The sequence below is a fragment of the Phocoena phocoena genome, chromosome X (genome assembly GCF_963924675.1).
Source record: "Phocoena phocoena chromosome X, mPhoPho1.1, whole genome shotgun sequence".
Taxonomy (NCBI): domain Eukaryota; kingdom Metazoa; phylum Chordata; class Mammalia; order Artiodactyla; family Phocoenidae; genus Phocoena; species Phocoena phocoena.
In genome coordinates, this window is record NC_089240.1 from 109,400,113 (window position 1) to 109,425,196 (window position 25,084).

General features: G+C 44.5%; 1 protein-coding gene across 3 annotated transcripts in view; it reads right to left on the reverse strand.

Moving 5' to 3' along the window:
• ZDHHC9 (zinc finger DHHC-type palmitoyltransferase 9) overlaps nt 1–21,019 on the reverse strand; it is a 30,598-nt gene extending 9,579 nt beyond the window's left edge. Inside the window, exons 1-5 of one of the 3 annotated variants that reach the window (XM_065900089.1) lie at nt 20,833–21,019; nt 20,424–20,491; nt 18,931–19,232; nt 8,095–8,255; nt 3,128–3,286 (exon numbers count right to left, since the gene is read on the reverse strand). In XM_065900089.1, coding sequence (XP_065756161.1) covers nt 3,128–3,286; nt 8,095–8,255; nt 18,931–19,097 — 487 coding nt within the window. In that variant the 5' untranslated portion in view covers nt 19,098–19,232; nt 20,424–20,491; nt 20,833–21,019. Of the gene's footprint in view, nt 1–3,127; nt 3,287–8,094; nt 8,256–18,930; nt 19,233–20,423; nt 20,565–20,832 lie in introns of those variants that run through there. The other 2 variants (XM_065900091.1, XM_065900090.1) reach the window with 2 other exon arrangements.
• Between the last annotated feature and the right edge of the window lie 4,065 nt (nt 21,020–25,084).

Below are 25,084 nucleotides of genomic sequence, written 5' to 3' on the forward strand. Positions count from 1 at the left end.
GTGTCCCCCTAAAATTCATACATTGAAGCCCTAACCCCAGTGTGACTGCATTTGTAGACAGGGCCTCTAAGGAGGTAACTAAAGTTAAATAAGGTCATAAGGGTGGGGCCCTAATCCAATACAACTGGTATCCTTATAAGAAGAAAAGGAAGAGATACCAGAAGTGCGCAAGCACAGAGAAAAGGCCATGTGAGGACACGGCAAGAAGGTGGCCACCTGCAAGCCTCACCAGAAATCAACCCAGTCAGCACTGTGATTTTGGACTTCTAACCTCCAGCACTATGGGAAATTAAATTTCTGTTATTTAAGCTACTCAGTCTGTGGTATTTTGTTGGCAGCCCGAGCTCACTGGGTAATACAGGTATATACCCAAGAGTGGAATTGCTGGGTCATATAATTCTATGTTAACTTTCTGAAGAACTGCCAAAATGTTCTCCACAGCAGCTGCACCATTTTACATTCCCACCAGCAATGTATGAAGGCTCCAATTTCGCCACATCCTTAAATTTAATAATTTTTTAAAATTTAATAATTTTGATTGCAGTTTTATAATAATGAATAAAACAGGATCGTGAATAATATCTACTGATAGGAGACCACCTAAATAAACTAGAATATAGCCATATGATGGATTATGCAGTCATTAAAATAATATATTCAAAAAACATTTATTAAAGATGTAGAAAAATGCTCAGGATACAATGGTAAGTGACAAAGGCAGGACTAAAAACTCTAGTATGATCCAATTTCACAAACAAGAGAAAGACTAGAAGGAAATACAGCAAAATGGAGAGTGAGTTTGGGATTAAGTTTTATTAATACCTGTACTTCCCATATTTTCTACAATGAATATGTATTATTATTATTAATTTTTTTTTTTTTTGCGGGACGCGGGCCTCTCACTGCTGTGGCCTCTCCCGTTGCGGAGCACAGGCTCCGGACGCGCAGGCCCAGCGGCCATGGCTCACGGGCCCAGCCGCTCTGCGGCACGTGGGATCCTCCCGCACCGGGGCACGAACCCGTGCCCCCTACATCGGCAGGCGGACTCCCAACCACTGCGCCACCAGGGAAGCCCAACATGTATTATTTTAATGAATGAAAAAAGCACAAAGAATAAAATATATCATTTTTAAAGCGCAGTGAACTGTGTACCAGTCAAAAAATAAGGCTGTAAAAACAGGTGCATCTCCTAGTTAAAGGGCTATATCTTTTCAGAAAAGGGAAGGAAGATATAGCCTTACTTTAAGCAAACCTGCCACATAAAAAACACTGAAGAATGCAGATTTATACAGATATATTCAATATTTTTACCATCAATATATTATAAATCACACTTTTTTTCTGATAATATTGATACAAGTAATACATGCTCATTGTAGAAAACTTGAAAATAATTTTTTTCTAATGAAGGAAACAAAATCCCTTATTACCCCACAACCTATAGATAATAGACAATAAGCGTTCTAGAGTACTTCCTTGCATAATTCTTTATACATACTTATATTTTTTTAAATGTGTAACTGAGATCACACTATAAATGTAGCCTATCTTCTATTTTATTTCATTTAGCTTTCTGGTATGAGCTTTACCCACAGAAGTCCACTGTATGTTATGTCCCACAATTTATTTGACCATTTATCTACTGATAGACAATTAGTTTCTTTTCAATTTTTCATTACTATAATAATCTGGAGGTAAATATGTCCATACCTAAATCTTTACCACATCTCTAGTTATTTTCTTGGGTTAGATCCCTAGAAGGCAAGTCACTGGCACCAAAGGGTATACATGTTTTAAGGTTTTCATGAATTTTATTAGGTTGCCTTCCAAAAAGTTTGTTCCAATTTACACTCCTACCAGTGTAGGGCTAAGCGTTATCAGGTTTTCCTTGCTAAATTTCTAGGTTTAAGATCTTGTTTTAATTTTTATTTCTTTGCTTTTTAGTAGAGATGAACCTTTTTTCATGTGAACTAATTGCATTTCCTGTTTTATCTGCTGTCCATATTTCTACTGAAATGTTATTGCTTCTTTTTTAAAAAATCAATTTGCATGAGTTCTTTATGTTTAAGAATATTAATAAGGAGAGGGAATACTTTTTGAAAACCTTCACATCACACTTCCTTGAAATATCAAGTTTCCTGGCTCATTTAAAATGAGTTTCAATTTATAAAAATCCTATCTACATATAGCTTTTACCATATAAAGTAAGATATATCTTCCCAACCTTAACCTAAAAAGAATTGGCTAATGAGAGGAAAGCAATGTACTCAGGCATGCTCCATGGCATATATAAAGAATGCTGGAAGTATGCCTATTGATAATATAAGGAATTGCACATATCTGCCTATCAACAGACATATTTACTGCCTGTTTTTGATCTTTCCCAGGGCTCAGCATACACTAGGCAGTGATTACAACTAAGTCACATATATGCAGCTAGAAGCACAGATCTCTGTATTATGCACACATACACCCCCCACCCTTGCCGCAGAAGCAGAGAAAGAACAAATGAGGGTTTTGGAATCAGAGCTGTTCCAGCTTCATCTCATACTAATTTAATTATATGAACCTACACAAAGGTGCTTCATCTGTTTCTTCATCTGTAAAATGAGGATAATACCTATCTTATGGGGTTCTTATGAGTCTTAAATGAGAGAACGGGAAAGCACTTAGCAAGTGCCTAGTATATATTAGGAATTCAATAAATGCTAGCAATTTTTTTCTTCCTGGGAACACCACTTCTTATTTAGCCCTTCCTTCCCCGATGCTGCCCTCCAGTGGACTAGGATTCTCCTCCCCCTACGTAAGGTGGGTTCCACTTGAAAAAGATCCAGTAGAAGAAAATCTAGATTTGAAAAACAGGTAAAGTTTATTTCTTTATTTACCAAAGAGGTTGTTTTTTTTAAACTAGAGGATATTTAAATTATGATTTGATCTACAGAAGTACAGTTGATTTGCAATTGTTTGGAAGCTTGTTTCCCATCTAAAGTTTCTTAACTAAAAATCTAGCTTGTTTCCTATCTAAATCTATCTTCCCACCCCCACTGATTTTTCCTGAGAAAAATCACCCTGACCCTCTTCTTCAACTCAGCCTTTCCCCAGGCAGCATCTCTTTGGTTTTACTCACCCACACAGTTGTCACAGATGCTGCAATGAGAGGCCCGGGGAGGCCGAAAGATCTTGCATGTATAACAGTATTTCAGCTTCACAATCTGGTTGTTTATCTGGAAATTCTTGATACGAGGGGGTGGTCGCTGGCCTTGGGGTACTGCACCATTGGTAGCTTCTGTAGATCAGTAAAGACAGTTAACACCACTGCTAGCCATTATTTGAGACCAAAAGCCTTACCACCTCTCCAAGAGCAATGGGAGTAATCAAACGTTCCCTAGGCCCACTGTCCCCCCCAGGCTGGTATTTCCAGACTAGACTCTCAACATCACAGAGTATCCTCCCCAAATTCCACTGAGTGCCATGCAATTATTTTGTGTACATGTAAAAAAGTGTTTCTTCAAGCTTTTTGGCTGATTATAAAAAAAAAAATTCATAAAAGAAGAAATAAAAATGGCTAAAAAACATATGAAATGAAAACATACAACTTTACTGATAATCAAAGAAATTAACATAAAGACACCATTTCTACCTTCTGTATTAACAAGTATTAAAAAGAAGAACCTAAGGGCAGGACAGTAATAAAGATGCAGACATAGAGAATGGACTTGAGGACATAGGGAGGGGGAAGGGTAAGCTGGGACGAAGTGAGAGAGAGGCATGGACATATATACACTACCAAACGTAAGGTAGATAGCTAGTGGGAAGCAGCCGCATAACACGGGGAGATCAGCTCGGTGCTTTGTGACCACCTAGAGGGGTGGGATAGGGAGGGTGGGAGGGAGGGAGACGCAAGAGGGAGGAGATATGGGGATAGATGTATATGTATAGCTGATTCACTTTGTTATAAAGCAGATTGCTAGTGAAACTAACATCATTGTAAAGCAATTATACTCCAATAAAGATGTTAAAAAAAAAGAATAAAAATACCCAGTGTTGCCAAGGATAGGGAGAAGGTATTTTTATACATTACCAGTAAGCAATATGGCAGTGACTACCAAAATTTTAAATGTGCTTACTTTTTTAAAAAAATAATTAATTTATTTATTTTTGGCTGAATTGGGTCTTTGTTGCTGCGCACGGGCTTTCTCTAGTGGCGGCAAGTGGAGGCCACTCTTCATTGCAGTGTGTGGGCTTCTCATTGCGATGGCCTCTCTTGTTGCGGAGCATGGGCTAGGTGCGCAGGTTTCAGTAGTTGCGGCACATGGGCTCAGTAGTTGTGGCTCGCGGGTTCTAGAGCACAGGCTCAGTAGTTGTGGCGCATGGGCTTAGTTGCTCCGCAGCATGTGCGATCTTCCCAGACCAGGGCTCGAACCCGTGTCCCCTGCATTGGCAGGTGGATTCTTAACCACTGTGCCACCAGGGAAGTCCCTTTCCTTCTACTCTTAACAAATAAATAAACATTCATGATTTTTTAAATTTGAGATTATATTTTAGATACAATTTTATACCCTGTATTTTTCACTTAACGTTATACAGTAAGCATTTTTCCATGGTTGTTAATATTTTTCTGAAAACATCATTATTGGCAATACAATTTTCTATCATATGCATGTACTGTAATTTATTTAACCAATTCATGTTATTGGGCATTTAAGTTGCCTCTGGTATTTTGCTATTTAAATGATGCTGCATGCAAAAACTTAAAACATTACAGACAAAGCTTAAGTCCCCTCTGATCTCCACCCTAATCCCAACCCCCTCCTCCCTTCCTCAAGAATATGTTCATGTGTTAAAATTAATTTCTAAAACATAAAGAAAAAAAGAAAAGTATGTTGAAGTCTGAGCAGTAATATATGAAGTTGCTGGCATTAAAATAGCTAGGAAAAAGAAAAAATGATGCATTAAAAATCCTTCTACAAGTATTTGTGTAAATCTCTGATTATTTCCTTTAGCTAATCCTGAGAGATGTGAAATTGCTGGCTCAAAGGGTATGAACCCTTAAAGCCCATATCACTTATCGGGAAACTGCTTCCCAGACAGATTGTATCAATTTGCATGCCTGCCCATCTGCAGCATATGAGAGTGCCTGTCTCATTGCACCCTTGCTGTGCAGGATAATTCTAAAAACAGAATATTTTTTCAATTCACTTTGATTTTAAAAATATCTGCCGTATGGAACTTTTTTCCTTTTTTAGCGGAGTGGGGTGGATGCTGTGAAATCAAACAATAACAGTGTGACACAAGTCTTAAAGAATGGGGATAGCTATTCATTAGAGGATGATATAAGTACCAGCATGCCACCCTAACATTCCTCTGCATGTACTTTACATGAGGGCACCTGGGAGAGAGTTCAAGCCTCTCCCACCCCATGAGGTGAGCTATGATGCAAGGGAACCAACCACATGTCTTCTTCTCTCCCCCACCCAGACCCTACCCACAGCATACCCAGTACAGGGCTGAATGTAAGTTGACAAAAACTTGCTAACATAAACATACGTATGAACTCAAGAACGCACCCTACCATTGAGAGAAACATGCTAAATGCAGAGGTAACAACCTGACAGCTTAAGCCTGGACCCCGGGCCCAGCAATCTGGCAAAACAGAGCTAACCTTGCTAACAGCCTGCTGTGAGAGGCAAGATCAAGCCAAGGCACTGCCTTGACCTTCAGTTTCTCTATACATGATGGAAAGAGGAGGACAAAAGACTAACCCAGAGAGAGAAAAGACTATACTCACAACTGTCCCTTCCTATCTTGCTCCTAACTAGTCCAGGTCTCCCCCAACTCCAGCTGCGCCAACACACCTCGCCTCTGTCTGCTTCCCACAATTCCCACCTTCTCCCCACCCCTAAGTAGCTTGAGCTCAGATGTGCACAAATCTATGTCCCCTTACCGCAACTAAAATAGGCTGAAATTTTTCAAAAAGAAATCCACTAAGAAGCTAAATAAACACAGCTAAATAAATAAAAGAAATACAAAAGCTGGAAGCCTTCAAAGCAACCTAAATAAGTATCAAATCAAAACGTTGTACACTTTAAACTTACACAATGTCATATGCCAATTATATCTCAATAAAACAGTGGGGGGAAAAAAGAAACCAACTAGAACTGGGAGAAAATATTTCCTTGACAATAGCATGCATATAAACAGGAATAAACTCAATATGAGAAGTATAGAAACTATGTTAAAAAAAACTATAAAAATTCTATTAAAGGGCACAAAATTCAGTCTAAAAATACAGAAAGATGTACTATCTTCTTGGGGATAATTATACATAATAATTATACAAGTGTAAATTCTCTCAAAAATAATATATAAATATAATACCTATTAGAACCCCAATGTGTTTGTCTTTTTAATTCAATAAAATATTAAAATCCCAACAAACAAACAACAACAACAAAGCGCCTGAAAGAACTAAAGGCTAACCACAGATTGGTACACCAGTGGTACAGCTTTTAGTCTTACAAGTCCTGGGTCCCTTTCTTCTACTCTACGTGGCTTGGATGCTGACTCTAGCTACTTGGGTACCAGATATGAGAACAATTTAGGTAGGCACCACTGTTGGATCTGGTGGGCTCCAGTCCCTCCTAGTACTGGCATCAGAGCCTTCTTTCCCAGTGTGAGCTCCAGGAGTCTCCCAGGAGTGTGAGCTCCCAGGAGTCTCCCAGGAGCTCCCTTCCTCGAGTCCTGGGATGTTCTGCTTCAATTCATGAAGGCACCCTGGCTCCTGGTTAGTGTAGCTCTTCATTTCTGTCCCAAAGAGCCCTACCCTGAGCTGCAGACTGTACTGTGATTAGCCTGTAACTACTTCCTTTACCATTCCTATAATTCCCAACGGTTCCTGTCCCCTCTCATCTTGTGTGTTCCCCTAAAGCAGGAATCCTTGGTTAGAAACCCACTCATGTGCTTCAAAAGATCTATGAATCCCTGAAATTATATCCAAAATTGTATGTATGTGATGCATATAAGAATATTTTTATGAAGAGGTTTATAGTTTTCATCAAGAAAATCAAATGAGGGACTTCCCTGGTGGTCCAGTGGTCAAGAATCCACCGTCCAATGAAGGGGACGCAAGTTTGATCCCTGGTTGGGGAACTAAGATCCCACATCTGCGGGGAAACTAAGCCCGCGTGCTGCAACTACTGAGCCCATGCGCTCTGGAGCCTGTGTGCCACACTACAGAGCCCACACGCTCTGGAGCCCACACGCCACAACTAGAGAGAAGCCCACGTGCCACAACTAGAGAGAAGCCCGCGTGCCACAACTAGAGAGAAACCTACGAGCCACAACGAGAAAGAAGCCCACGCACTGCAACGAAAGATCCCGCGTGCTGCAACTAAGACCTGACACAGCCAAAAATATTAATAAATAAATAAATAAATAAATTTGAAAAAAATCAAATGAATTGGGCTTCCCTGGTGGTACAGCAGTTAAGAATCTGCCTGCCAATGCAGGGGACACGGGTTCAAGCCCTGGTCCGGGAAGATCCTACATGCCGTGGAGCAACTAAGTCTGCGTGCCACAACTACTGAGCATGCACTCTAGAGCCCGTGAGCCACAACTACTGAGCCCACGTGCCACACTACTGAAGCCCACACGCCTAGAGCCTGTGCTCCGCAACAAGAGAAGCCACCGCAATGAGAAGCCTGTGCACCACAACGAAGCGTAGCCCCCGCTCACCACAACTAGAGAAAAGCCTGAGAGCAGCAACGAAGACCCAACACAGCCAAAATAAATAAATTAATTAAATAAATACCAAAAAGAATCAAATGAGTTGACGACCCCCAAAAAGTTTTTTTAAAAATCCTCTTGGGAACATTGCAGCAGGACCTTGGCAAGATATCCCTCCTAAAATGCAACCAAGAACAGGGAAGAATGAAGTTCATATTCTTCACAGGGTGGTAATGATCTCAGATTCAGGATCTCAGAGGGAAAAGGCTAGAAGTGACTATTAGTCTGCAACTACAATTATGATTCCATTCCCTTACTTATCAAAGCCACCCACTGTACAACATCTTGCCAGCTGGTTAGAAAACTCACCTATCTCCATTTCTATGAAAGCTGCTTCATCTGGTAGGGCCCGAGGGATCACTCCAGGATCACTGAAGCTGGTCCTCAACAGTGTAGCCATGGAGAAAAGGAAAAGCATGGCAGCAAACACAGGGATGGCAGGAGACAGCTGGACAGCCAGGTAGCGGCATCTGAAGAAAGCAAGCAATTGAACATCTAGTTATTCCTACCCTATACTGACCTGGAATTGTTACCAGTATGTCAATCTGATCTCCACAACAAAATTACAGTACCTCAAGGGCAGGGACCATATTTTTTACTTCTCTCGAATTACTGAAAAGTCCTAACATTTGGTTCTGCACATACTAGGCGCTCAACAAATACTTCACTGATCGATGCCACCTATAACATACAGAAGATAGCCTAAGGAACCTCCGTTACCCTCAAGCCCAGTCCCTCCCATCAGCCTGCTGGGGGTCACATTTCCTCTGTACCTCAGCAAAGGCTCATACCTGTTCAGGTCAGGGACCCAACTGAACCTGGACTGTAAGCACCATAGGTTGCTCTCACTCTGGGAATGTCTAGAGCTTTTCATACCCACTCATCTGGCGTTAGGCCTGAGCTCAAGGAGGGGGAAGAAAAGATGAGGACCAGTCATGAAGCAGAGTCCCAGTGTCAGACAGACGGTATGTCCAGCGTGCTTGAAGGCCAGTGAAAAGCTTCAGGGCTGCTGACTGACTCTGCAACATCCACTCACTCCTCTTCCTTCCTCAAAGAGCTGAGTCAATAGGTGACTAGTGACCATAAGCAAGGGAATAAGAAAATTGTATCTCCTTAGCACCCCTTCCCAACATCATGTTTGTTCCCCTCTTTCCATAATTCACCTGGAAGGCCATTCCTCTTTCTCTCTGGATATCCCAGCTCTACTCTTCTTTCAGTTCCAAAGCCATCAATGCCGTCACTGTCATCATCACAGCCACAATTTACTGAGCACACACCATACGCACTAAGCTCTTTAGGTGCATTACAGCATCCACTTCTCACACTACATCTATAATAGCTGAAGAATCTGGGATTTAGCGAGGTCTTGGCTCTCCCAAAGGCCTATCCTAAACTGCACTGTTTTTCACTATGTTGATCTCATCTCCCCCAACTGAACTTCGTAAGAGCGAGAACCTTGTCTTTTAGGAGTGGGAATGCCTGGGTTTGAATTCTGGCTCTACCAGCTCCTAGTTGGGTAACTGAGTTAACTTCAGTCTCCTTATCTGTGAAATGAGGATGATAATGACAGTATTTCATAAGGTGGTTGTGTGGTTCAAATGCATGAATAGAAATAAAGTGCTTAGAACTGCCCTTGACACAGAGTAAACGCTAAGTAAATATCAGTTATTAACATTATCATCACGGTTCTCTATCTCCCAGAGCCTAATACAAGTATGAGAACAAAGAGGCTATCAACAAATACTTGTCGAGTTGAACCGAGTATCAAACCAAATAAATGGGAATACGTAATTAGAGTAACCACTGACCTATTTTTACTCTCCTTCTCCTGAGGCATATTTTCTCCTTCAACATAGACATCTTCTCTTGGAGGCAGACTATAAGTGGATGAGCAAGGACCAGAGGCAGAGTGAAGAAAGTAAGCTAAGGAAAAAGGCTTATCTCATCTGCACAGGGATTAAGCAAGCTGCTGTCCACTCAGAGTAAACGTTTAACCCTGGGTTGTACCTTCGCTGCAGGTTTGGAACAATCCCCATGAGATCCTTCCCCTGCCTCCGTGCCACACACACGACTGCATGGGGAGTTCAAACCAACTGTACTGAGCAGTTTGCCATGAAGGTGAACAGACGGAGTGAACTTGCAAAATGATTTCTGTGGCTTTTTGTTTGCTTGCCTGCTCGTTTGTTTTTTAATAAAATCCTTGGTCTTAGCTTGCTTTTGTAAGATTTTTTTCCTTCTCCTAAAAGCCAAGGGTAGGATCTGGCTAACTGAGTTCAGGGTAATGAAGGTCCTTCCATATCACTCGCTTGTGGATTACCCTATTTCCCACTATTCCCCTTCACTGGTACAGATAATTAAGAAGTGAATTCAGAAAAGTCACCTCCACTTATCAGGGACCCAAAAGGACACAGGAGAATCACGAGGCTCCGTTTCACAAACAAGCCAAATGAAATTACCACGCTGACAGAAAACAGCCATCTTCCTCATCACTGCCCATCTCTAAAATCACTCTTGAAAACAAAGAAGTGACGTCTCCAGGATTCAAACTGCCCTGGGTGTATAGTCTCCAACGAAAACCCTTAGAAAAATCAGAGCCATCTGATTGGCCACCTAAGGGAGTTTAAACTGTTTTATTAGAGGGAAAAGATACAGAGAAGGTAGAACACACACACACCCACACACACACCCCACACACACATACTAATGTCACCCCCATGCACAGAAGGCCCAAGCTTAACTAAGTCCCATTTCAACACCTGCTTGTTGACCAGACAAAGAACAACTTAGATTTCAATTACACTATGCCATTAAGGATAAAGGTCTCTGTAATCTCCACACAGACTATCATCTGCACCTGCTAAAACAATCCACTCTGTATGTCAACAAGTTCACAACAGGCCCATTGTATTGTTCTCCAGAGACAAGGATACTGGCAGCCAGTTGTCACTAGTGAGTGGGTGTGGCTGGCAAGGCAGATGTGGGACCAGCAGGCCTTTCTACCCCGAATAAGAAGAAATAAGAGAGCCAGCGGCTAAGACCACTGTGAACTACAACCCATCTGTCTGTCTTTAATACCCACCTAGGTCAGTCCCATAATTGCAGTAAGCTAGAGATCTGTCTTGTATAGGAATAAGCTATGTGAAGATTTGGGGGTAATTCCCAGTATCGACCTCAAAAGTCAGGAGTACCCTCAAACATCACTAATTTGTCCTAGTGAAACACGGATCTGTCATCCACATATATAAGCTGTTTTTGAAACCCCGTAGTAGTTTCCATCTATATCGATACGAATAATGATATCCATACACTTCTTGACACAGAACTCTCCTATGTCTTCAGAGTACCAGGGGGTTAGAAGTTGCTTTTCTCCCTTGTGAATCTTATAAATGCAACCATGTGCCCACTAAGTCTTCATTTCTGCCACCTGAAGAGACATCATCATTTTAAGCCATCCTCTACCAACCTCTTGATTGGCCTCAGGCTTCCATAGCTGGACTAGACGACAGGACTCCCACATGGTGGTACTGACCAGCAGTAACCAGCAGTACCAGGCTGAGCTGGTGTGTCATGTCCCATCCCCCATCCCTAGCACACTAGCGTTTATTGGAGGGACAATGATAATGACACAGACTTCAATTCACACAAAAAAACTCAAAAGAGATTCATGAGGGGAGCTGGTAAGAAAACAGACAGATTCCATGGCAGGGCTGCCTCACAGACTGGCAGGGTGGACTAGTGTTCTATACTCTGCTTCCAAGTCTCCCTAATAGCTTTCTTGCTATGTTTTTTGTTGTCCTTTTATCAATGCAATCAATCAGCCAACAAGTATTTATGGGTCTAACAAATGAAGAGCAAGAGAAATGGGAGTTAATTTTGTTGAGGAAAACATAACTAACATATGAAACAGCTAAATAAGATAAGACCAATAATCAAGTGTTCACATGGTGAGTCAGACTCTAAGGACTGTAAGTGGTCAAAGAAGAGCTCTCTTGGGAAGCTGATGGCTGCTTGAAACTGCTCCCATAGCAGCCATTAAGGTTGGCTTTAAGGAAGAGCTGTGCTTGGAACGGCAGGAATGGCCCAAGGGTCAGAGCCCCATAATGGCCCTTGATCCCAGATAATAGAAATAAGCCCTTGCTATAAGTCCTCCCTGATATGGATGGCTGTCTGTCCTTTTACATATGACCTACCTCTAGAGCACAGTAAACATGTACAACCACCCATAAGACTGGTTCAACATTCTTCTGATGACACTCAGAGTCTGCTACGAGGGAAAAAGTTTCCTTGGACACTAAAAACATAATTTAATATCACCCTCCAGATTTACTGCTATGTGAAGGTCAAAGGAAAATGCATAACCCTGTTTTGCTCCAGGAGCAATGGGGAAAATTAACCAAACAGGGACCTTTTCAATTGTGAGGCAATGAGCCATCCTCTCACTGAGGAAGGCTAAAATCTCTATCCAGGCAAACCTGCTAAGTAGTTGCCAAATTTCAGTTATAATAATAAATTTCACATTTCAATTATAACAAATATAAAAAATTTCAATTATAATATCCTCCTGATCAAGAACTTAGAACAATTCCCTGCTGCCTATTATATTAAGCCCCCCACTCCTCAGGCCAGTATTCCGAGGCCCTCCTTGAACTGGCCTTATCTAATCATTATCATAAGGTTCTTGCCTCCTCCTTGCTCCATTCCAGACACATCTCCCTCATTACCCTGAACTCACTAGCCTCTTGTTATTGCAAGAGGCATAAGATGCCTTTTTTTGTTCTTAAACACAATACCACCTCTGGCATCTCTGAGGAGGAAGATTTAGGACTCCTATCCCTCAATAAATATCTCAACTGATGTAGGCATGCTAGGGACATCCCTGTTCTTTGTGCTCACTTTTCCTAAAATAGACGATCACTATACTCAATTAAGACTCATTCTCAAAAGATGGGAGACTCATTCAGTGGAAACTGACAGTGTGAAACTCATTACCACAAAAGGTAGTAGAGGCTGAAAATATACAGATGAATTCTGAATGACAGAACCGTAAAGAATTGTTAACGGAAAGCACACTGTTCAGGAGACATGACCCAATCCTTCTTCAGGGGACATGCTTTATCAGGAAGTTGAGTTTAGCTAAGTACTGTTAACAGATTGATATCAAAGAGGCAACTATGCCTTTCTAAAACTGTCTTTGGTTGACCAAGTCACAGACAGAATCTTGGGCGGGATAAGCACAAGACTGAATCTCCATAGAGCAGCTCTGCAGAGAATACTCTCTTGGTTAGAGATCATGATAAAGTCACTTTTTCCTCTTCCTAATCTCACCTAAGGAATTCAGGGACCTGGACCTTGTCACTGTAGGCACAGATATTCTGCCATGTCAGAGTCTGGCTTTGGTCTACCCAGCCCTGTGTCTCCTCAAACCTGCTAAGTTTGTTATCAGATTGCCTCTTCTCTTCCTCCTGTCCATGGGGACACGGTATCCCTTTCATCACCATCACCCACAGAGTAACATGGTAGGGAGCACACACTGCTTAATTTTTCCCTGAGCTGTCCTCATCCCGGCAGCAGGGACTAGGGGCAGCGACAGCAGTGATAACCTCTTGTAACACACAAAGCTTACTTGCTAAGTTCACACTTAGACGTGGGCTCCCTTGTCCCTGCAAGGCTACCAGAATGCCATGCTGGAACGCTGTGAGTTTTCCACAAAGATGCCTTCGTTTTCTAGGAGCATGGGCTAGGGAGGCCAAAATAACCTGGAGTCCACTAAGGTAACACAAACACTAGCTAGCAAGACCCCAGAATATGCGTGTCCGGCACTCAGCACTATGCACATCTTCAGTAATCTGCACGTCTTCAAAAGGTAACAATGAGATGAAAAGTAGTGTCATATAGGGCTTCCCTGGTGGCACAGTGGTTGAGAGTCCGCCTGCCGATGCAGGGGACACAGGTTCGTGCCCCGGTCCGGGAGGATCCCACATGCCGCAGAGCGGCTGGGCCCGTGAGCCATGGCCGCTGAGCCTACGTGTCTGGAGCCTGTGCTCCGCGACGGGAGGGGCCACAACAGTGAGAGGCCCGCGTACCGCAAAAAAAAAAAAAAAAAAAAAGTAGTGTCATATAAAGGCACTGGCTGGCCGATCGATCTTGATGAAATAACCCCATTTCTGTAGACTTGGCTTTTGTCACCTGCAAAAGGATAAGGATAGTCTCCAAGGCCCCCTCCGGCTCTATCACTCTATGATTCTGTGAGTCAAGACTGTTACATTTTAAGTGCATCCAGAATGTATCAATTCAGCAACATTTATTGATCACCTACTCTATGAAAGGCCTGGCAGAGTGCACTGTGGGGGCCACATAGACACAGAAGATGGTCCCTGACATTGAAAGAGCTTGAAGTGTAATCACCACAGAATTCAGAAATATAAAAAATGTCATATAATTACATATTAAATGACTGGTATGTACAATTAGTCCTGAGAATGCAGAAATTACTAGAAAAAATTCATGAAGGAAGGAAGACTCAAGAAGGGACTTGAAAAAGAGGTAGAATATGAATAGGCTAGAAGTGGGACAATTACTAAGCAGTGCTACAAAACTTCTTTCAGTTCATCCAATTCAACGACTCCTCTGTACATCAGGAGCACCCAGGAGGGTCAGTCCAACAGGGTTTGATAGTGCCTTGATACGGTTTCCTCTAGATATAGCACAGTGAGGCATAAGCACTGATCATAGCAGCAAACTACTTCTACTTCAGGGGTCAAGAGTCACACAATCATTCTTGCCACAAGAGAAGTCTCAGGACCTTGACCCCACTAGTGATCTGGTCACAACGTTAAAAGAGACAGCTAGGAAGCCACTTCCAGAACACAGTGCACTTGGTCCTTTCCCCAAGCTTTATGAGGAAGTTGAATTTGACTAAATACCACAATAGCCTTTCAGTAGCTGGACAGCTCACAGGTTGTCAGTGTCATTCTGCTATAGTGTCCTAACATTCCCGGCCAAGCTGTTTGCTATGTGTTCATCACACAAGCTGGACAGGGTTTGGGCAAAAAGGACTGAGAACGGTTCATGTGCTCAAAGCTCACACTTCCTAAATACCTCATCCTAAGAATACATTAGGAAGTTCTTTTTTTTTTAACTAAAGTATTTTTTTGAAGTATAGTTGATTTACAATGTTGTGTTAATTTCTGGTGTACAGCAAACTGGTTCAGTTATATATACATTCTTTTTTTTATATTCTTTTCCATTATGGTTTATCATAAGATACTGAATATAGTTCTCTGTGCTGTACAGTAGGACCTTGTTGTTTATCCATTCTATATATAAAAGCTTACATCTGCTCACCCAAACCTCCCACTCCATCCCTTCCCCACCCCACCCCACCCCCGCCGGCAACCACAAGTCTGTTCTCTACGTCCCTGAGTCTGTTTCTGTTTCATAGATAGGTTCATTTGTGTCACATTTTAGAGTCCATATATAAGTGATATCATATGGTATTCATCTTTCTCTTTCTGACTTACTTCACTTAGTATGATAATCTCTACTTGCAAGGAAATTCTTTTTTTTTAAGTACTGTACAATTTACACTCTGCTTCAAAATTCAAAGACATTTTTACTACAGATACAATTACATTTAAAATACAGCTACCTACTGGTAATCTTCTATCCCCTCCTTTTCTGTGTGTGTATTTGAATTTTCCAGACAGACACAAGAGTTATATAGAATTTCAGACTCTCAGAGTTGCAAGAGGCCTAGTGATAATCTAGCCCAATTTCCCATCCTGGGCAGGAATCCACTCTGTGACAGCAGCCCTGAGAGATGGCTACCCAGCTTCTTTGGAAACACTTCTAACAATACAGAGCTAACTCGCTCCTGGATGGACCACCTTTGTTCATTTTACGTATTCAACCTACTGTCTGTCCACTGAAAATTACAGGTCCCTCCTTTGAGAAATCTAAACGTGTAAAGGCAAAATCCAAAAATAAAAAGATGTCCACTGGCACTACTAACACTGCATGTTTTTCATCAAGGGGCGCCCACACGCCTGACCAGATTTCTCAAGCCATCTGGCTGACCCAGGGCTGTGCCACGGGTGGTTATAAATCACCTCGCACTCGTTCCTATGCACCTGCTGCAAGCAGGACGCTGTTACTAAAATGCAGGTCCAGATGTGCCTCAAGATCTGAACTTTCTTCCTCAAGGCCAAAATGCAGCAGCCAGGGGATATATAGTCAACGCTCCTAGACAGTTTAAAGATGAAAAGAGACAGCCCTTTGTCACTGGTGGTTCAGACACCCTCAACTGCCTGAAGGCAGGGGGCTAGATCAGCTGATTTTTTTTTTTTTTTATGCGCGGTACGCGGGCCTCTCACTGTTGTGGCCTCTCCCGTTACGGAGCACAGGCTCCGGACGCGCAGGCTCAGCAGTCATGGCTCACGCACCCAGCCGCTCCGCGGCATGTGGGAGCTTCCCCGGACCGGGGCACGAACCCGTGTCCCCTGCATCGGCAGGCGGACTCTCAACCACTGCGCCACCAGGGAAGCCCCCAGCTGATTTCTTGAGGTCTCCCTAAGTTCTCATACTAGCGAAGGAGCCCATATTCTGCCCCCAAACCCTATCCACCACCACGTGGTGGGTAGTAAATTACAGACCCCAAAGAAAAAGGTCAACCAGAAAGAAATGTCATTCCTCGGAGGCACGCTGGTATCTTCTGTACAGCCTGTCATTGGTTAGGCTCAAGGCAGCTGCCACCTAGAGTGCCTGTGTGTCTGCATATGACAGACAGATGCATGCACGCTCACAAACACAGATTCTACCATTCTCAGTAAAAAAAGCATTCATTGCCAGGGTCCTCTCCCCTTTGGTCAGATGTAGCCTTCCCCACTCCACTGCTCAGCTAACACGTTTACTTCCTTCTCCCCTCCGGCCTCCTTACTCCCTCCCCCAAGCCCTACCCTCAAAAATATTTACCCCACAGACAGCTGGAACCCAGGGCAGTTTACAAACAACCTCGCCCTTCATATCTGAGGGCAAAGCACAAGAAATAACTTGGGGGAAAAAGTCATCTTGGTAGAAAACCCAACCTGTCTGTCAAACAGTAACTTGGCTAATTACAAGCTTCATCCCACAGGCAGTTTTCTTCAGAGGCCTTCAGGGCCGAAGTGGAACAGATCCGTATCAGACTCTGTCTGGCTCCCAGATACAAAAAGGGTCAAATGCCAGTAGCTCCAAATTTCAAGTTCCCTTGGCCAGTCAAACCAGAGGTTTCCTGGGTCCAGAATTACCAGCTCACTCAGGGTCTAGAAACAAATCTCATCTCTGTTTTGAATGCTTCCAACCACAAAAATTTAACCCTGGGCGGGGCAGGGAGGGTGGCAAAAGAGCTAGTGATTCAGCAGAGGAAGGAGTGAGAATGATAGAAAGCAGAGTTCATCTCTGCACTTCCAAAAAGAAGCAAGGCAGGAATAAAGCAAAGAAAACTTGGAGAAGGGTGAGGAGTGGAGAAACATTTTTTTTAATGTTATGCATATGCCTGCCCACCTGCACACACTCACTTGTACCACACATAGGTACACACACAAAGTACACACACACACACACACACACACACACACTCAGCCATGAAACTCAGACTGGAAAGCAGCTAAGAAGCCAACATCAAACTGTCTGACTTTGCCAAATACTTTACAAAGTCAGCAGCAATAGCAGCAACAGAAGTGCCTTTGACAAAGAGGTCCTCTGACCTTACTTTCCTAGCCCTGTTATAAACTACGTCCCCCTCCTTCCTCTGCTGTTACTCAAGCCAGCTGCAACCATCAAAAAGTCCGGTAAAGGGCTTCCCTGGTGACGCAGTGGTTGAGAGTCCGCCTGCCGATGCAGGGGACACGGGTTCGTGCCCCGGTCCGGGAAGATCCCACATGCCGCGGAGCAGCTGGGCCCGTGAGCCATGGCCGCTAAGCCTGCGCGTCCGGAGCCTGTGCTCCGCAACAGGAGAGGCCACAACAGTGAGAGGCCCGCGTACCGCAAAAAAAAAAAAAAAAAAAAAAAAGTCCGGTAAAGCAGCCCGAAAAAAAATCACTCTTGATGCACTGGGTAAGCCTGAAGCCCTTATAGAAGAAAGACAAAAATGAGCCCCAAGAGACCAGAGTTCATTTTAATTACCCACGAAGTCTGGCCAAGAAGCTCCGTCCTCCGTCCCATGGCCACACCCCCTCATGCCCATGGCCACACCCCCTCATGCGAGCTCCATTTCCAGGTCACCGGGGCACAGGAACTGTAGCAGGCTCCTATTAGGTGTGGTTCACAGTCCACAAACACACCTCTTGGCTCCTCAAGGCCTTCCTCATAATACTGTAATCCCAAACCGATCAGCATTACTCCCAGCCCTAGAGTGTACAGCATTCTCAGCATTCCCAGGAGTCATGCCACAGTACCCTAGAATCCAACTGGCCACTTCCCTTGAACAGTGACCTACACGGACTTCAAACAGTGGCTCTAGTACTAGCTATTACATCACAGAAAAAATAACTCCAAGGCTGGTATCAGGCACACACAGAATAGAGAGTTGTTTATGTTGAGCAATTTTGAGTGAAAGAAAGAGCAACTCACATTTAATAAGCACATATGTGCCACACACACAGTTAGATTGTGGCACAGCTGAGGCTGGAACCAATCTGCAGGTTCCCAATTCAGTTGGCTTTTCAATTTAACAGCTAACTGAGAGCTGAGCCCTAAGGAAATAGGACCCAGAATTACAGAATAAGTATTATGGGGTGGAGTTATGACCACGGGGAGTGCCCCTAGGCTCAGGAGGGGTAGGGAAGAGGCAGTCTGTCACTAAGCACCTAAGGAGACCACTGAAAAGGGGAGGTGAGCAATAAAGACAAACTCTTTTATTTCCCAAGTGTTCCAGGGGTGGCCCCAAATCAGTGCTATAAAATTGGTATCAAGGGTCTTGGTGTTTTTAGGAGGCACATACTCTGCTATAAGCTCAAAGCAATGAATTCAGTTGGCATGATCTATAGACACTCCCCAAGAGGACAATGACAGCCATCCAAGGACTAGCCACAAACTCCCCAAAAAGAAGGTTCTTCCCCTGGACCCAAGGTAACCATAATCAGGCAACTGTACTCAATGGAAACTCACTCGAAGGCGAAGAAGAGTGTACACGTCCCCAGGATGAGGAAGAGGGTCAAATAGAAGATGCCCTTTTGCCGGGCCATCATCACGCGGCCATCACAACAGAAGGTGTTCCTGCCTGGGAGTTTCTCCCATTTCCGTGTCACCTTCTTTCTCACCACCATCACAGACATGATTGGAATTCCTGGTCCAAAATGGGTTTTGTGATTACAAGAGGGAAGAAACAAAAGCTGAGCCCAGCTTTGAAATCACGTTGCCTGCTATTGCTGCCGCTGGGTCAAACATCATCAGAAGTCCAATTTCTAGCCCTAAGAAAAAGCACACACACACACACAAAAATGAGACAGGAACAAGAAAATGCAGTTCAATCTTCCTTTCCCAGAGGCAGAAAGATGAGCACTGCTTGAAGGGATGGGGGTGAAGAAATGGGAGAGTTTATTTCCAATCTGTTTTTGTCCCCTAAAAGAAGAAAAGGTTAAAGGTTCTCAAAAAGAGAAGGGGGCTAGCATATCTTCTTAAATATACCCCTTTACTTCCAATATAATACTGATGATGTGATTATCATAGAACCTTGGAACTAGAAGGGATTTTGTAGTTGACAGGCCCAATTACTTTGTTTTGGAAATGAGTAAAGTGAAGACCGAAGAGGGGAGATAACTTCTCCAGGGTCACAAAGCCATGAAGCTAAGCCAAGAAAACAGGTCTGCTGACTTTCAGTCCAGGGAACTTTCCACTATACCATATTTTTCTATAATCATCACAAAGAGGACTCTAAAAATAATAGTAGAGTTTCTGTCCTTAAGGAGCCATTCCCACCCCTCCTCCAGTTCTTCGCCTTCTTTCTTCAATTAGCCACTCAAATGTGAATCACACCAGGGAACAAGTCATCCTCTGGCAGAGCTAGGAGGTTGTGGACACTGTGTACACAAACCCAGGTTGTATTTACTCAAAACAGATTTCCCCTAATCAAACCCTCCTAACTTCCTGAGTCCGGGAAATGAACCAACCTTGCTGGTCTAGTCTAACATTGGTGGGAATCTTAATGAAACCACATCACAGACCTGTAGGTGAAAGGCTGACTTAAGCAGGAGAGGTTCTGATATGGCTGGGGGGAGGAGGGGCGGGAGGGGGGACGGCAGCAGTCAAGAAAAGTCATAAAGGTGCTTTCTGGGACATTTCAGAAGTACCATCTCCACTTAGCATCCTGAATCCCCAGGCCCAGCCTTTCTCTGCCACTGCCACCCTTCTCCTCCTCTCAGGTCGGGTGCTGTGGCCTCTATTTACTGATACCACATGCCCCGCGCTGGCAAGAACGAGGCGGAAGCCTGCAGCCCAACTGACTGATGAGAAACAACCAACTCGAAATCATTCCTGGGCTGGAGAGGGTAAGGGTCCCAAGAGAGACGAGGAACTGAGCAGGGAAAGGAGAAGGTGGAAGGCTTGGGAAAGGGGAGGGGGCACCAGAGGTACAGAGAACACTTCCTTTGTGTAAAACTAACCTGGAAAACAATCTTCTCCTGATAAACCGGCCCAGCGAGAGAAGAGAGACCAGGAAGGGGAGCCGGGCCTGGGAGAACAAAGATCAAAATCCGTCAAGAACCAGCGACCGGCCCAACGGCACGGGGCTGAGGCCGGAGTCCCAGGCGGGCAGCGGGCGCGGCCTCGGGAGGCCCGCCCTGCCTCGGCCACGCCGCCGACCACCGCCCCGGGCAGGTTGGGACGTGCGCCACCTCCGCACGCTCGTACACACTCACACACGCCCCGCCACGTGTAGTCACCCCCGGCCAGGGGCTCGGCAGCTGCCTAGCCGAGAAGGGGAGAGCCAGGGTCCGCGCGTCCCGGAGCAGCCGCGGGAGCGGTAGACCACGCGGCCGAACCCCGGAGACCCCCACCCCCACCCCTTGTTACCTGAACCCCGGAGACAGAACTCGGCCGGGAACCGAGGCCAGGAAGTGCACTGTCCCAGGGGACCGCGTCGGCCGCCCGAGGTGGCAGCGGCTTCTCCCCAGCCCGGAGGCTGCCTCCTCCTGACAAGGGGCCCCAATGGTCGGGGCCCTAAACCAGCTGTGGCAGCCGCCCACCACTGGGCGAATGGAACGCTCCTCACGTCACCAGGTCGTTCCAGTAGTTGCTCGCCCTCCATTGGCTGATCCACCTCGGTGCCTCCGCCTCTGCCACCCCTGCCCCGAACTACCATTGGCTGAGCCAAACGCCGCTCGACGATGCCTCCGCCCCACTCTCCCACCCATCTCCCGGCTTCTTGCCCACCTGCCAAGCCATTGCCAGACTCCCTTTGGGGTCTGAGCGCCAATGTGAAGTGTCGCCTTCTATTAATATAGTTCCAAAGAGACTGGGGTGAAGGGTAGTGCCAATGGTACCAGGAGGGACAGGGGACCTGCCTCCCCCCACACGTACTGTGAGACGCTGAAGCAACACTGGCTCACAGATCCCGATGCTCACCCCAAACTAGGTCCTCCCTGGGCCTCTCCAGCCCTGTTTGCATGAAATCAACTGCGACTCGGGATTTTACTCTTTACCGGCGTAAAAACAAGTCCTTTGCCTCCCAAGTCCTATTCACTAGATAGGGACCCCACCTCTGTCCCAGTCACCCTGGCCTGCAGCTCTAAGGCTTTCAGAACAAAACAAACAAACGTAAAAAGGAACTTGAAAGGAATAACTGTCCCCAAGAATAGAATAATTTTGCAGTATCGTAAACAAAAAAATTGACAGTGATGAGTTTAGAGAAACTCTACTTACAGGACGTAAATTCTTTCAGGTAGATAATGAAGTAAAGATTGCCCCAAAATGCTTGTAAATTCGTATTAGATTTGAAGAGCTTGTGAAAATGAGGCGGGGGGCGGGGCGGGGAGAGCGGGGAGCGGGAATCCAAGGCAGAATCTCCACCCACCAACCACACTGATTCTTTCCTTCTGTCGCCTTCCTCAGCAGGGCAGTTATTACCATGATGAGCCACTGCTACTGATCTGAGCGAGTGGCATCCTTTAGAGTAAGATTGGAGTGGGGAAAACAGTTGAGGACCAGGGTATCAATATTATACAGCAGACTTTAAAAGACACTAGGTCTGTTTCCACTAGGATGGTGCTTGGCTTCCAAATATAAAGGGAAATAAGAGAGAGGGCTAAAGGTGGCCTTTCCTTACCGGTCACACGGTTAGGGAGAGTGCCCAGATTGTCAGCTCTTTTCCTGAGCTTGAATAAAGTTTCTCTAGGGTGAAGGTATTTGCAATGAATACAAAAGAGACTGCCAACGCTCTTCCCAAAGCAGTTTTTTGTGTTAGTTGAAGGACCACGTGCATGGTCAAGAACTATTTCTCCTTTTACAGGATTTGGGTCCTACATGATATGAAGCAAAATGCTACCTAATGATAGTTACATTTGACACTTTCATGGCACCCTTCAATCAAAAATTTTAAAGGATTAAAAAATCACTAGGTAATTCTCTTATGAGAGAGATGTGTTATAATTAATTTGTAGGGGAAAGTATGTCTTTATAAAGGTTCTATTGTTCCCCAGCACTCATGCTGATTATAATCATCAGTTTAGTCTTTATGAACCTTATGATCAGTATCATTGCCTCCAGTTCTCCCCTTTAAATCCTGGAGGCTGCTGGTATTGCACACACTTGGTATGGAAGGGAGAGGAACGTCCCTCAGCCCCATCAGGCCCCTGGATTCCCAAGCCTGTGTACGCCAGATGCCCTTGGGAGTGGCACAGTCACCCCAGCTGCCATCCTTCTAACTGGGGAGCGGACAAAAAGAAACCTCCACAGCATCCAAACATACTTTGTCCATATCTCAGGTGCAGATGAAGCCCGGGGCGTCCTGGAATCAATGTGTCACGGCAACACATTCCTGAGCTCTGCCCCTCCCTCCTCTGGGTCACATTCCCTCTGGGATTAAGTGGCTGTGTAGGTCAGGCTTGCTTTATTACAATCTATTATTATTTGTGCTCACCTTTAAAAGAAAAATAAGGAAAATGTATATGGACAAACATTCCATACCGATTCCTTCTATGTCATTACATCATTTTATATAATCCCCAAAGTCTTAATACCCACACCCAACTACACTGTGACTATAAACTAAGATCGTTTTTTTCTTTTCTTTTCTCTTTCTTTTTTCTGTTTGCTCTTCCACAAATCTCTAGACTTCATGCGTCCAAATCGGTTTTGGCCTCTTTGAAGGGGAGTTACAGTCACATGGTGAGCACTCGAAACAGCATGGAATAAAGGTCCAGGCTTCCACTGTGTGGTCACATATATTCTGGTGTGCTTGTTTAAAAGCACCTGTCTCCATATTGATGGTTCCTGTGTGAGTGTGTGTTCATGGTATGTAGGTGTAAAGTGTTGTCTGAACAACCTCAGATCCTGAGTGCTGCCACTGGGTTGCAGCTTGCCTGTTAGTGTTGCTTCAGACATCTCTTCTGTAAACACCCAGAGACCCCTTCAGTACTATATCCAAGAACAGACCCCAAAACTTAGTCCGCATCCTGTGGTCAACTCTTGTTTACCCTTTTTTTCTCTCTGTTTACTTTAGCCTCAACCCTTCCATGCCCCGTTGCTCTCCTACCCACACAAGTGTCCCTTCCCACCTCACCTACCTGGCCTACTCTCCTCTCCTTACTTTCTGGCTATAAATAAACATATATTTGTAGAATGAATTGATGAACAAAGGAGAGAACAACGGACACCCTGTCCACACATGACCAACTAGTGTTCTTAAGCAACAGCTGTTTCCCTGAGGCCTGGGCTGCTATCACTGACGCAGAAGAGACAGGATGGTGTGCATAGTAGAAAGCTCCAAAGCTTTACAGCCAGAAGGACCCAGGTTCAAATCCTGGCTCTGCTACTTAGTAGCTTATGTAAACTACAGCAAGTAATTTCTCCTTTCTGAGCCAATCTCCTCATCTGTAAAATACAGCTAATGCCCACTTCATAGAGTGATAAAGGGGATTGGAGGTAATGTGTGTGTGCTAAATGTCTGGCATATAGGAGAAACACAATCAATGTCGTATGTTCTAATGACGTCTGTGGTAACTGCCGTTTCCCACCTCCCTCCTTGACCTGCACTGCTGACTTGGGGGAGAAAGGTAAGAAGAAGGAGACCCATTCTTCACTCTGTCGAACGCTTGTCATCCATGTGCCGCATGTTTACAGACCCTCTAAATCCGTCACTGAAATTAATCCTTATCTGACTGGCCACTTAGTTTCTCAATCCCCGGGGAACCCTACTGCTGCTTGGGAAAAGCTTGGGCTGTAATCTTGGTCTAGTAGAATGGCTGTTACGTAGCACCATCACCTCAAGTGAATCCTCAATATGGCCTCCACATTATTTGTTTCAACAGGTGAGAGATCAACGGCATCTCTTTCATTATACAACTTCTGTGTTCACATCACTGTGCTGGGATTGTTGGCTCCTGTCAGAGACTGAGAAGCACCTTAAAGACGCCACCGTGTGAAAGCCAAACATACAAAAAGTCCAATAAAAACTGCCTGGGGTGACAGGGAAGGTGCTATCACAATGCAACTAAATTGCTCAAACCCAGCCTCTGCTTCTGCCTCTGATGCCTGTCTGCTCTCACTGGTTCTGAATTTTATTTCATCTCTAGATTGTGGATTTCTGACTCCACCAGGAATGATTTTAGATGCTGTGTCAGACCCCTCAACACTAGTCCTAAGACTACCCTCTCACTAAACAGGAGTCATAATAACATCAATAGAGACCATTTATTAAGGACCTCCTCTGAGCCAGGGATTGTGCTAGGTGCTTACAGCTTAGGCTCCTAGATTATGGTCTAAACTTGATGTCTAAGTGAGAGCATCTGCTACTGACCCAGCACAGCCCTAGCCTCCCACTCTTCCCAGCCTTCTCATTCCAGGAGCTGACCTCAAGGGATTGTGTAGCCCAAAACTGTAAACTGGTTTATCGGTCAGTTAAGTATGTGTCAAGCACCCAAAGTTTGCCCAGCCTGTACTAGGCACTATGGGAAATACCAAAGAAGTAAATGACATGATCCCAGGCTCTAAGGAACTTCAAATATTCTAAGCAAAAAAAGACCAGCTCATGTGAAGTCATTAAAGATAAACATGAAACAGGGCAATTGAGTCCAATTCTCAACCACGCACAGCAGAGTCTCCAACC